At 35.6% G+C, this 11364-nt stretch overlaps 1 protein-coding gene across 2 annotated transcripts; it reads left to right on the forward strand.

Annotated features, from left to right (window-relative positions):
- Nucleotides 1–961: 961 nt before the first annotated feature.
- On the forward strand, nt 962–10790 carry LOC132040615 (glucosidase 2 subunit beta). 2 transcript variants are annotated; one of them, XM_059431270.1, is made up of 16 exons: nt 962–1197; nt 1485–1607; nt 2860–2955; nt 3334–3573; nt 4699–4895; nt 5717–5830; nt 5925–5990; nt 7704–8043; nt 8123–8227; nt 8343–8444; nt 8548–8605; nt 8690–8758; nt 9527–9614; nt 9928–9989; nt 10090–10141; nt 10278–10790. In XM_059431270.1, the coding sequence occupies exons 1-16, from the start codon at nt 1092–1094 to the stop codon at nt 10338–10340; spliced, it is 1881 nt and encodes a 626-aa protein (XP_059287253.1). In that variant the 5' UTR covers nt 962–1091; the 3' UTR covers nt 10341–10790. The 2 variants fall into 2 exon arrangements, with proteins under 2 accessions (XP_059287253.1, XP_059287254.1); XM_059431271.1 differs by having other exon boundaries at nt 4699–4877.
- Nucleotides 10791–11364: the final 574 nt, after the last annotated feature.

Consider the following 11364-nt stretch of genomic DNA (forward strand, 5'->3'; position numbering starts at 1 on the left):
TAGGAGACTAGACTAAGGGTGTGTTTGTTTTGTTGTGTGTGGGGGGGGGGGGGACATTTTTTGATTGTTTTTTTCTGATTTACCCATGGTCGATTAGTCAAAATTTTTGAAAAATATTTTTCTCTAGGAAAATAAGTTTTTGAAAATAAGAAAAATGACTTCCTTAATGAATGTTGGCAAAAGAAGTTGCTCAAATGATATGATTGTCTCCTCCCAACCCTCGAACACACCTCATGTTCACCTCCATCCCATATGATTGTCTCCTCCCAACCCTCGAACACAAAGCCTGATGGAGCAATATCGTGTGGAGGTAGAAGGCCACACCCGCACCACCCACCTCAATGTCTAGTTCTATACAAATATTTTTAAAATAACATTTTTGTTTACGTACTAAATTCAAGAAAATAAATAGAAAATCCCACTTATTTTTCTAGAAATCATAACACATTATCGTTCATACATAACACATTATCGTTCATACATAACACACTCAAAAAGTAAAATTACTCAATTTTTTCGACCATTTTCCCATCGAAAAATAATAGTTAAAATACCCACCAATGAACACCAAGAATTTTTTTGAAAGAAAAACTCACTATGTGTTTGGAACGTTGTTACCCATTGTATTGTATGGAGTTACTATATCGTGTGGTTTTGATTGGCACACCGTATTGTACCAAATTCCGTCTTACGTTATATACAAATATTTTTAAGATAATAGTTTTGTTTACGTACTAAATTCAAGAAAATAAATAAAAAATCCCACTTATTTTTCTAGAAATCATAACACATTATCGTTCATACCTAACACACTCAAAAAGTAAAATTACTCAATTTTTTCGACCATTTTCCCATCGAAAATATAAATAATAATAAAAAAAAAAAAATTGTTAAAATACCCACCAATGAACACCAAGCTCCATTTCCAATTTTAGAAAGAAAACAACTATCCAAACACACTAAGAGCTCTTAGTTCTTCATCAACACATACAATTTGCAGTAAATTGAAACCAATGGTGATTTAAATATATATTAGAGAGAGATAGAGTGTTTTCCAATTACGTATTTTGGTGGAAAAAAAAAAAAAGAAGATGGAAATTCGATTGCAATTAATCTTCTTAATATTCTTATGTCTATCTTCAATCAACAGATCTGTATCTCTTCCCTCCATAGATAATCTTGGAATTGCCCCTCAAGGTTCCTATTAATTCATTATTTCAAATTTTTCCATAAACAATGAGATTTATTCTTGCTATTTAATGGAATTACAAATGACCCATTTCTTGATTTCAATTTTTTTCTTAGAAATAAGCATTAATTTTGCTATTTTAATGGGATTGTTGACGACCCATTTTGGTGATTTCAATTTTTTAGTAGAGATAATGTTTGATTTTGCTATTTTGATGGAATTAAAGATGACCCATTTTTCTGATTTTATTAATATTCTGTTGAAATGATCATTAATTTTTGCTATTTAAGTGCAGATGTGAATTATTACAAGGGTTTATCATTGGGTGCTATAAAATGCAAAGATGGGTCAAAGAAATTCACTAAAGATCAGCTCAATGATGATTTTTGTGACTGCCTTGATGGGTCCGATGAACCAGGTAAAGTTGCTGCCATGTGACTAGGAGGTTACAGGTTTGAGCCGTGAAAACAACCTTTTATTGAAATGCAGGGTAACGTTGCGTACAATAGACCGTGTGGTCTAGTCCTTCCCCGGACCTTGCGCATAGTGGGAGCTTAGTGCACCAGGCTGCCCTTTTTAACTGTGTAACAACTAGAGAGACACTTTAGTTGTTTATTTTAGCTTTGTAAAGTGCTCATCGTGTGGGCAGAGGCGGAGCTAGGATTTCAACTATATGGGTTCGGGATTTTAGAACGACAACTTCAAGTGCTAATACAATCAAACCTCTCTATAATAGAGTTGTTTGTTCCGATATTTTCTGGCCACTATAACGAAATGCTGTTATAGAGAACATATAATATATAACATTATGAAATACCGTTTCCACAGAAAACATGGGTGTTGTAGTGAAATGTTGTTATAGAGGATTTCAAAAAAAGAATGTTGTTATAGGGGATAACTGTTATAGAGAGGTCTGACTGTAACTAGGTTTTAAATTTGATATCTGTACATTCTTATCAAAAATACATTGTTTGAGCAAAAGTTATTGGGTTCGACCGAACTCGTTGTGAGCTTCTACCTCTGCCCCTGCATGTGCGAGCCTGATTTTTTATTAGTCCAAGCATGTGAAAATATTTTGTTCGTAGTGGTGCTGAGACTTGAACCACTAGGAAGATATGTTGTGTGGACTCTCCAAGAATGTTGTGCACCCGGGTCAGATCCGATAAAAATGCACTACATTTGGAGGATCTGACACGCACCCGACAATATTTTTGGAAAGTCCGGGCAATATAGCTAGGAAGTAGGATCTTTGCATGCTCTGAAATCAAAATGAATTGTATGAACCATATGTAGAAATGGACAATTTCATTTATTTATTTTAGGTCAGCAACACCATAGTTGGGTTTGACTATATGAATCCTTTATATACATTTGACCCTATTGGGCTCATTTCATTCAAATACTACATTATTTGTAACAACAAGAAGAAGATACCAGTGAAATCCCACACAGTGTGGTCTGGGGAGGGTAGAGTGTACGCAGACCTTACCCCTACCTTGGGAGGTAGAGAGGTTGTTTCTGGAAATACTAAATTATTTGCGGTGCATTCAGAGGCAAAAGTATGTTAGAATTTCATTTTGGATCGAACAGTTTTTGCCTTTCTTTTATGGCTATAATTTTAATGTATGTATGTCTTTGAAAGTTGTTTGTGCTTGGTCATTGGTTTGCAGGAACTTCGGCATGCCCCAGTGGGAAGTTTTATTGCAAAAATGCAGGACATGTTCCTCTTTCCGTATACTCATCTAGGGTTAATGATGGCATTTGCGGTATGAAGCATTCTTTCTTGCCTTTCTGTATAGCATTGATAGCATCTTTTTCTACATGCAGTGCTCAGTGTGATCTGAAATAGTGCATCTTTGGTAACTAAAATGATATACAAAGGACGATTAATACAGAAGTGCTTATAAAAAAGAAGAGCAAAAAACTTTTGCACAGCATCTATCATTCCGGTTCTTGAAGAATTCATTCAGTATAGGATATTACTTCTTGGATAAATAGCCACTGTAGAATGATTTTCATTGCCTTTGGACTATCTTTGACAGTTTTCTTGTCGATAAAATCATATTGATGTATATCTGATGTTTCTTAATATTGTTGGTTTACTTTAATCTCCTATTAACTATCTTAATGGCATAAATGAGCAGATTGTTGCGACGGGAGTGATGAGTATGATGGTAAAGTTAAGTGCCCAAATACATGTTGGGAGGTCGGCAGAGTAGCTAGAGATAAATTGAAGAAAAAGATTGCAACGTTTCAGGAAGGTATAACTCTAAGGAAGAAGGAGATTGAAGAAGCTAAACTTGCAATAGCAAAAGAGGAAGCTGAACTCTCTAAGCTGAAAAATGAGGAGAAGATACTTAAAGAGAAGGTTGAACAGCTTAAGGGTAAGTTCTCTTCCCCCCAAAGTAAGACTGTACATGAGAGGATTATCATCCCAATTTGATCAACAGCGGGGCCGCTTTGCATATCTCTTGAGAAATTGTTCCTGGTGATATCAGTATCTTCTATGTTATGGTACAAATGAAACAAGCATAAGTAGAAAGGAGAATGGACCTCATTTCCTACATTTCGTCATTTTTATTCATGACACTCTTAACTTGGAGAATCAAAACATAGTTGCATTTTACGAGTTTTTTTAGGAATCCATGCTAAAAGAATTGCCTCCATATTGCCAGCCTAGCAAAGAAACACACCTTCTTTGGTGCTTCAGGAATCCACAGAAAGAATAAGCAACGTCATTGTCTCCCCTTGTCAAACTCTCTAATAGATAATAGCACGATCTTACTATGAAGAAAGCATTTCTCGTTCCAGCCTCTTTCAATAGTATCTGCACGTTATTGAGATCTTTTCCCTGTATAAAAGCTCAAGCAAGTTTTGAAGGTATACCATCTCCCAATCTTGCAATTTTTCCTGAATATGAAGTCCTATACAACTCACACTCTCTGCTCCATGTAGAATGAATAACCAGTCCCTTTGCTGGGAAGATATCCTAAATATAGCAGAAATGCATAACCCAAGAGGTTGTCTCCATTTGTTTCCAAGAACTTACTCTGATATCTATATAGTACCTCTCCACAAGGCTACTCCACCACATAAAAAGCAGATTGTATCGCGATTGATTTTGACCATCTAGAGCAATTTTAGAAATGACTAGAACTGTTTGTTATACATATCTTACTCGTTAATTTATAGGGAAATTTCTGAGTATATACCTAAAAGTTCCCTGATCTAAGACCTTGTAGAAAGTAGAAGGGTGTTGTCACGTTCAATAATGTTTTTCACCTATGCCAAGTATAGCAGCCTTCAAGACTAATTATTGATATTCTTGTCACTTTTCTGGTTGTTGATTTTCTACGACTACGAGTGACATGAGAAAAGTCCAATTGTTTGTATCCTTTTTGAGATTTCATGCACAAATATCTGTCTCTCCTAGCAAGTTGATAGCTCTTAAGCAATTCGACAATTTGCTCTAGTAATTTCTTATAAGTTTTTTTTTTCTCTTGATCTAGAGAAAAAAGAACAAATTGAGAAGGCTGAGGAGGAAGAACGGTTAAAAAGAGAAAAGGAAGAGAAGGAGCGAAAGGAAGCTGATGATGCTAAGCTAGAGGCAAACAAAGCTGAGGAGAAAACTGAAGTTCAAGAAGAAGCTGTGAAGAGTGACATCCACGATAAGATTGGCCTCCTGGAAGACTCTCCTTCCGTAAAGGTTAATTATTTTATCTGTATAGCTGTTACATTATTAGATGATGTTAAACACATAAAAGTAGGCAAGGGTATCAGAATATCTTATGAAAGTAGATAGTGGAACTTGGAAAAGGAGTTCTGGTCTGCTGACTTAATTTTTTTTTTTCCTTCACATGTTTTAGGCATTTGATTCTCCACATCTGTATTGCATTCTAAATTGACCATTGTTTTTGGACTTTTTAGATGTTCAATCTATCAAAATATCTCTACGATTTTAGATAGTAATTTTTTTTTTCATGGGTATAAAACTTGGTATCTTTACTTGATTCTTCCTCAGAAATGTTTATCAGAAGGAGGGTTGTTACAAATTTTCCCCATGCTTAAAAAAAGGAGTAGAAAAATTGATAGAGAGAAAATGCTGCATCTACAAAATTACTATGAAAGAAGAAATACAATTGTTAACAGTAGGAGGATTTTACAGTTATATTTCATGGTTCCAGCCTGCACAGTTAGCTCTTTAATTATGGGCATTAGATGCCTAATAAGGAAGGGAAGATGTGAATAGAAGCCTTGTGTCAACCATAACAAGACTAGATATTGCAAATATTTAGCTTATTGGGAAACCTTTTGTGATAATTTCCACCATGTTCTGGAGTCTTTATAAGGGAAAATGATCTGAATACGTACGACATGAGGGAAATTAGATGTTCGTATTCCAACTATGTATATTCATGCTGTAAAGAGTCTTGTATGTTTTTTTTTTTTTTTTGGGTCAAAAAGAAAAAATCTCCTGTATGCATTTTTGTTGCTTGATCTAGTACTTATGTTATATATTTATATCAGGATGTGGTAGAAGGCCATGACAAAGCTGCGGATGAAGAACACCATGGTGGCCATTCCGTGAACGAGGAGTTCCCTGTTGACGAGGTAGAGCAGGTGCCTGAGGATTCTTCACAGGTTTGTTGTCTTTGAGAAGCCCAAGTTCCTTCACATGTGATACTTTAAAAAGTATTTGGTTTATCATGATTAACTAGAATCTCATTTTGTATAGCATCCTGAAATAAAAGAGGAGTTGTCCACCAACAGTGATAAGGCTGATGTTAGTAGCAGAAATGAGGTACAATTATTGATTTAAAACTTCCACTTTTGCTCTATCTCTATCTTCTTTGGCTATGTTCTGAGCTACGTACTTATTATTCAATTGGTTTGACCTAATTTCTTTTAATGTAATATGAATCTTTGCTTCTGCAAAGTTGCTCCAGAAGCAGTGTACTTCTTTTTTGTTTTTCAATAAAGTAATGAGCTATTACTAGAGCAGTGTAATTTTTTTTGATGAAAACTAGAGCAGTGTAATTTAATATGCTAGTATGTGATGAAGTACTAGGAAAAGGTGGTATTTGAATGAAATCGTGGTGCCACAGCATGAAAGCCATTCTTTTAGTGTGGCTTCCTAATAGCTTGTTTTCTTTTAGTGTGGGTTCCTAAATAACTTGCTTACATGCAAAAAGGATTTTGATTCTCCGAGTTAGGAGTTTCATGCATAATATGAGGAAATGTTGAAAATGAGGTCTGTTCTCTTTTCTGTTTATGCTTGTTTTATTTGTACCATCACATGTAATAGATAGATATCAGGAAAAACTATTTCCCAGAGATATGCAAAGCCCCGTTCTGAAGTATGGCTGGAGTTGATGTCTTCTTGTGTATTTTTAACAGTATCACCTTGATACTGTTTCCTTTAATAAAAATGACTAATTAAAAAAAAAAAAAAAAAAAGGTATGGCTGGAGTAGATCAAGTTGGAATTATAAACTCTATCATGTCAAATCTTTCAAATTCTTGTTTCTGGGAAAACACTGCACTTAGTTTCACAATAGTACTTTTACTATTACCTAAAGCAAGAATTACTACCATTAACAAGCTTTTAGCAGTTCGTGAACATTTAATAAGTACTTAGCTTAAAGTCCCTATCCAAAGGCACATTACTCTGGAACAGGGCACATTTTGTTTGGGATGAGATAGATCTGTCATTGTATGGTATATATATAGCGGTTTTATCATTCCTCAACTCATTTGCTGTAATTTCTATGATGAACTATGGTTATTACATTCATTTCTCTAATAATTGAACTTCAACTTTCCAGTTTTTAGCTATGCTCAAAGCAAGGTAGTTCAAGTCTTCATGAGCATATGATCTTCAATGCAAGTGGAAAAATATTTAAGCTCAATCAGAGTAGCATGAGGAGGTTAAAAAGGTGTCCTCCTTAGGCACCTGGACCAGAAGTAAAATTTCTAGTGTATTTCAATAGTTTTTGTATGTTTAAAAAGAAAGATCTTGAGACCCAAGTCCCACCTAATTTGCTTTGTTTTTTTTTTTTTTTTTTTTGTTGGGGGGGGGGGGGAAGGGGGGGGGGTGGTTGCAGTGGTAGTGAGGTGCGAAATTGAATTGAATTCTGTGAGTTGCTTAATGTTCAGGATTGGTGTCGTCTTTGGAAATGTTGCTTTCAGGAAATACAAATGCTCCTAGAACTTTTATACGAGATCTTTTTTCCTGATCATGCTTGATTGTGGTTATATGTTGTCACTTCATGTGCACAGGGCTAAAAAGCATATGGAACTTGTCACTATTGGACACATAGCACTCTCCTGTTTAATGAATTGATTTTCCCGTAGCTTTGGAGTAATTGCTTGTACCGAATCATAGTGCATTAGGAGCGACCTAATTTCGGTGCTCCTATGCTTTGTCTACTAAATGGCATGGGAATAAGTGGTCCCAGATTTTGTTCAACGATGTTAACAACCTTAATCTTGTGACTCATTTTTATGTTTTTTAGGAGAAAGATGCTACTGAAAATACAGAGTCACTGTCAAAGGAAGAGTTAGGTCGTGTTATTGGTTCTCGTTGGTTAGGAAAAAAGAGCGAACAGGAAACTGAGTCAGTTGATGCTGGTACAGATAGCAACCATGATAACCATGATGATGTGCTATCTGATACCAATGAAGAGGAGTATAACGGATATGATTCTGATGTTGATGACCGCAAGTATGATGATGATGATGAACACAAGTATGACGATGATGACAGTGAGGACCAAGTTGAAGATTTTGTTGGAGAGGATCATGATTCAAGTTCTTCACATAAGTCTGACTCTGATGATGATTCTGATTCTGCAGGTATGCAGGAAAATAATTCTATATTGCATTTGATGACTAGAGCTAGTACTAATTAATTTGTTATATTTTAATTATCCAGATACTACAACTACAAGGAATCCTTCGTGGACGGAGAAGATACAAAAAACTGTAAAGAGAATTTTTCGGGCTGTCAATTTGTTCCAAACTCCGGTGAACATTTCTGGTAGTAATTGAGGTTTCATCCAATTTTCTGTTCTTTATTTCTAATGAGAAGAAAAAAAAAAAAGGGTCTGATGAGAAGGAAAATGATGGATGACGTTTCATTTTTACTCCCATAGATGCTGACAGCATACGCAAAGAGTACGATGAGGCAAGTGCTAAGTTGACAAAAATCGAATCAAGGCTATCTAGCTTGAAGCAAAAGTTGAAACAAGATTTTGGTATAGAAATTTATGTGTTTGCGTTTATCAGTTTTCTTCTATAACTTACCTTCTCTAAGAAGGCGAATGATCTTGCAATGCTGAACTGCTTGTTCTATTGCAGGACCGGAGAAGGAATTCTATTCATTCCATGGTCAATGTTTCGAAAGCAAGGAGAACAAGTGATGAATCTTCCTATGTCTTGTTATCCTAAGTTTTAGTTAATGTTATGCTTTAGCAGACACTAACAAACGTTTTGACTTCAGGTATACATATAAGATTTGCCCTTTCAAACAAGCTACCCAAGTTGAGGGCTACAGTACAACTCGGTTGGGGTAGGTTCTTTAACATCTTAAGCATATGCATTATCTGAGTCCTTTTTTGAGATTTTTCTTTTAGAATGTATGCATTGTCTGAGTCCTTCTACACAGTAAATTATTGTTGATTGTCTCTGAAGTAGTAGGCAATCATGACTGGTACTGTAAATACCCTTTCACAACTCAGAGCTTCTGCACTTTGTTTTCCTCTTTTTAGTATTAAATATTCATGGCAGATCTATCGTGGAAATGATAAAACAGGTTGATGACTAGCCAATCTCATTTTTAGTAGGTAAGTTGTAAGAGACAGCTTTACATAACGCTGGTCTAGTGAAGCACAATTTCTATGATAAGCTCCCAGGGTTTTGATCTAGTGGTAAGAGCACAACACGTGATGTGTTGGGTTAGGTGCATGTTACGGATTCGAATCCTGGATAAGGGTAGGGAGTTTTGGTCTAGTGGTAGGTTAGGTGCATGTGATCGGGTTCGAATCCGCTACGAACAAAAGCCTGGTATTTAAGTGAATAAAAGGATGGGTTGTGGTTGGGGGAGGGGGGGTGATATCCATCGAGTTTAGAACAATGTGCCACTGGCCTCGGGGATTTCTCGGTCATAAAAACAAAAAGACGGCTTTAAATAGTTCTAGGTTTGACGTGTAAAATTATGATCTGGACTCCTCTTCGAGATCTTTATTTTTCTGCCTTAATGTTACGAGTTCATAACTCATTATCCCTTCTTTTTTTTTTTTTTTTTTTTTTTTTTTTTTTTCACATGTGTCATCTATAGGAACTGGGATAAATTTGAGGATTCCTACAGAACCATGCAATTTACAAGTGGTGACCATTGCTGGAATGGGCCAGATAGAAGTTTAAAGGTGAGGATATCTGAGTAATTTGATTGTCTTTTTATCTACAACATTCACTAACAGGGGCGTTTGTAGCCTTAAAGATGGGGGTTCAATTGGACCCCTAATTTTTGACGCGGAGCATAAATTTATGTGTAAAAATTTATTAAAATTATAATAAATAGTAGATATGAACCCATAACTTTTAAAATACAACGGATTCAAATAAAAATCTTAAAAAATTGAACCCCTAAAGTTTAAATCCTGGATCCGCTTCTGTTCACTAAGCGTTCTTCTTAGTTTTCCTCTTTGTTGACCTCTACATTGTTTTTGATTTGTTCAGGTCAAATTAAGGTGTGGTTTGAAAAATGAACTAACTGATATAGATGAACCGAGCCGCTGCGAGTAAGCATTTATCTGTGTTTGTGTACACAAAAGTTTGCATGCTTTATGTGTTAAGTGAATTTTTGTGTACTTTAATCTGACATGTAGTTTGATGTGGCAGATATTTAGCCTTTTTGTCTACACCGGCACTTTGTCTTGAAGAAAAGCTGAAGGTACTTTCGCAACCCTTATATTGGCCCCCCACCCCAGCACACCCCCTACGAAGCTTTGTTCTAATACTTCTATCAGAAATATATCTTATCCTCTTATGACATTAACTAATATTGATGAAATAACTTCATGTTATAGGAACTACAAAATAAACTAGAGATGATGAATAGTGAGCAACCACAAGGTCATGATGAACTATGATCCCTCCAGTTCGGCTGCTTGGGAATGGCACCATTGGCCTCATGGGACGCAAAAACGGGCAAAGTTGATCCATTGACGTATTTCCTCAAGAAGAGTATTAACTATATATGAAGTCGTACCTCTTTATATTTTTACTCCGGAACTCCTGATGTAGTTGCCAATTTTCTTAAGATTTGAACATTGCTTCCTACAAGAATATCGAAGATGGATGGCTTGGAGGCTTTTTGAAGATTTCTTGAATGAGTGAAGCCAGTATTAGGACACAATTATCCATTTTAAGGACTTATATTTTCGACTTCATTTGGAATACTATGTTACTTGGTTTAGGAACATTGATGATCCATTGAGGCCATAGTTGGTGCTCAGATTTTAGAAATGAGAACGATAGCATACGGAATTATGTATTTTGTAATCAGGAAATTTATCATAGTTGTACCAATTGTCGTTTTACTTCATTGTCTCTTCTTTTTCTTTAATGGTAGCTGAAACTTTGTGGAGGAATTTTCTTCTTAAGATTTTCGTTTTTGTCTGATCTAAGACACTTTCTATGAGTTTGGAAATAAGCATTCATCAATAAGAGTAAGTGCTTTACAGGCACAACACAATTTGAACATCCCAAATATGAATCTTCCCACTGCAGACAATTTCAAGTATAAGTATTACTTAAAATTTGGCCAAAAGGAAAATTTTAGTATGTGCTTGTCGCTCTTGGTTCAAATGGGTGAAAAGTCATCAAAAAGATTGGATAATTGGCCTTGTTACTCTTGGTTCAAATGGTAATCTATGTGCTCACTTATTTGTGCTGCTTTCAGTAAACTGTTAACTCGAATAATCTAAAGAAGTACTCCAATGTAATTGAAGGGAAAGTCCATTTTGACCACACATACGATTACTATGGCAGTCGAGGTAACGCTGCTTTGAACATCACCATTACATAAATAAATAAAAAAAGATTGAATGCATGGTGGATGATTACCTAGTCAATGCTTGTTGATTCCACCTCCAGTTAAACGTCTCTGGTATG

This window comes from Lycium ferocissimum, chromosome 12 (assembly GCF_029784015.1).
Source record: "Lycium ferocissimum isolate CSIRO_LF1 chromosome 12, AGI_CSIRO_Lferr_CH_V1, whole genome shotgun sequence".
Lineage (NCBI taxonomy): Eukaryota > Viridiplantae > Streptophyta > Magnoliopsida > Solanales > Solanaceae > Lycium > Lycium ferocissimum.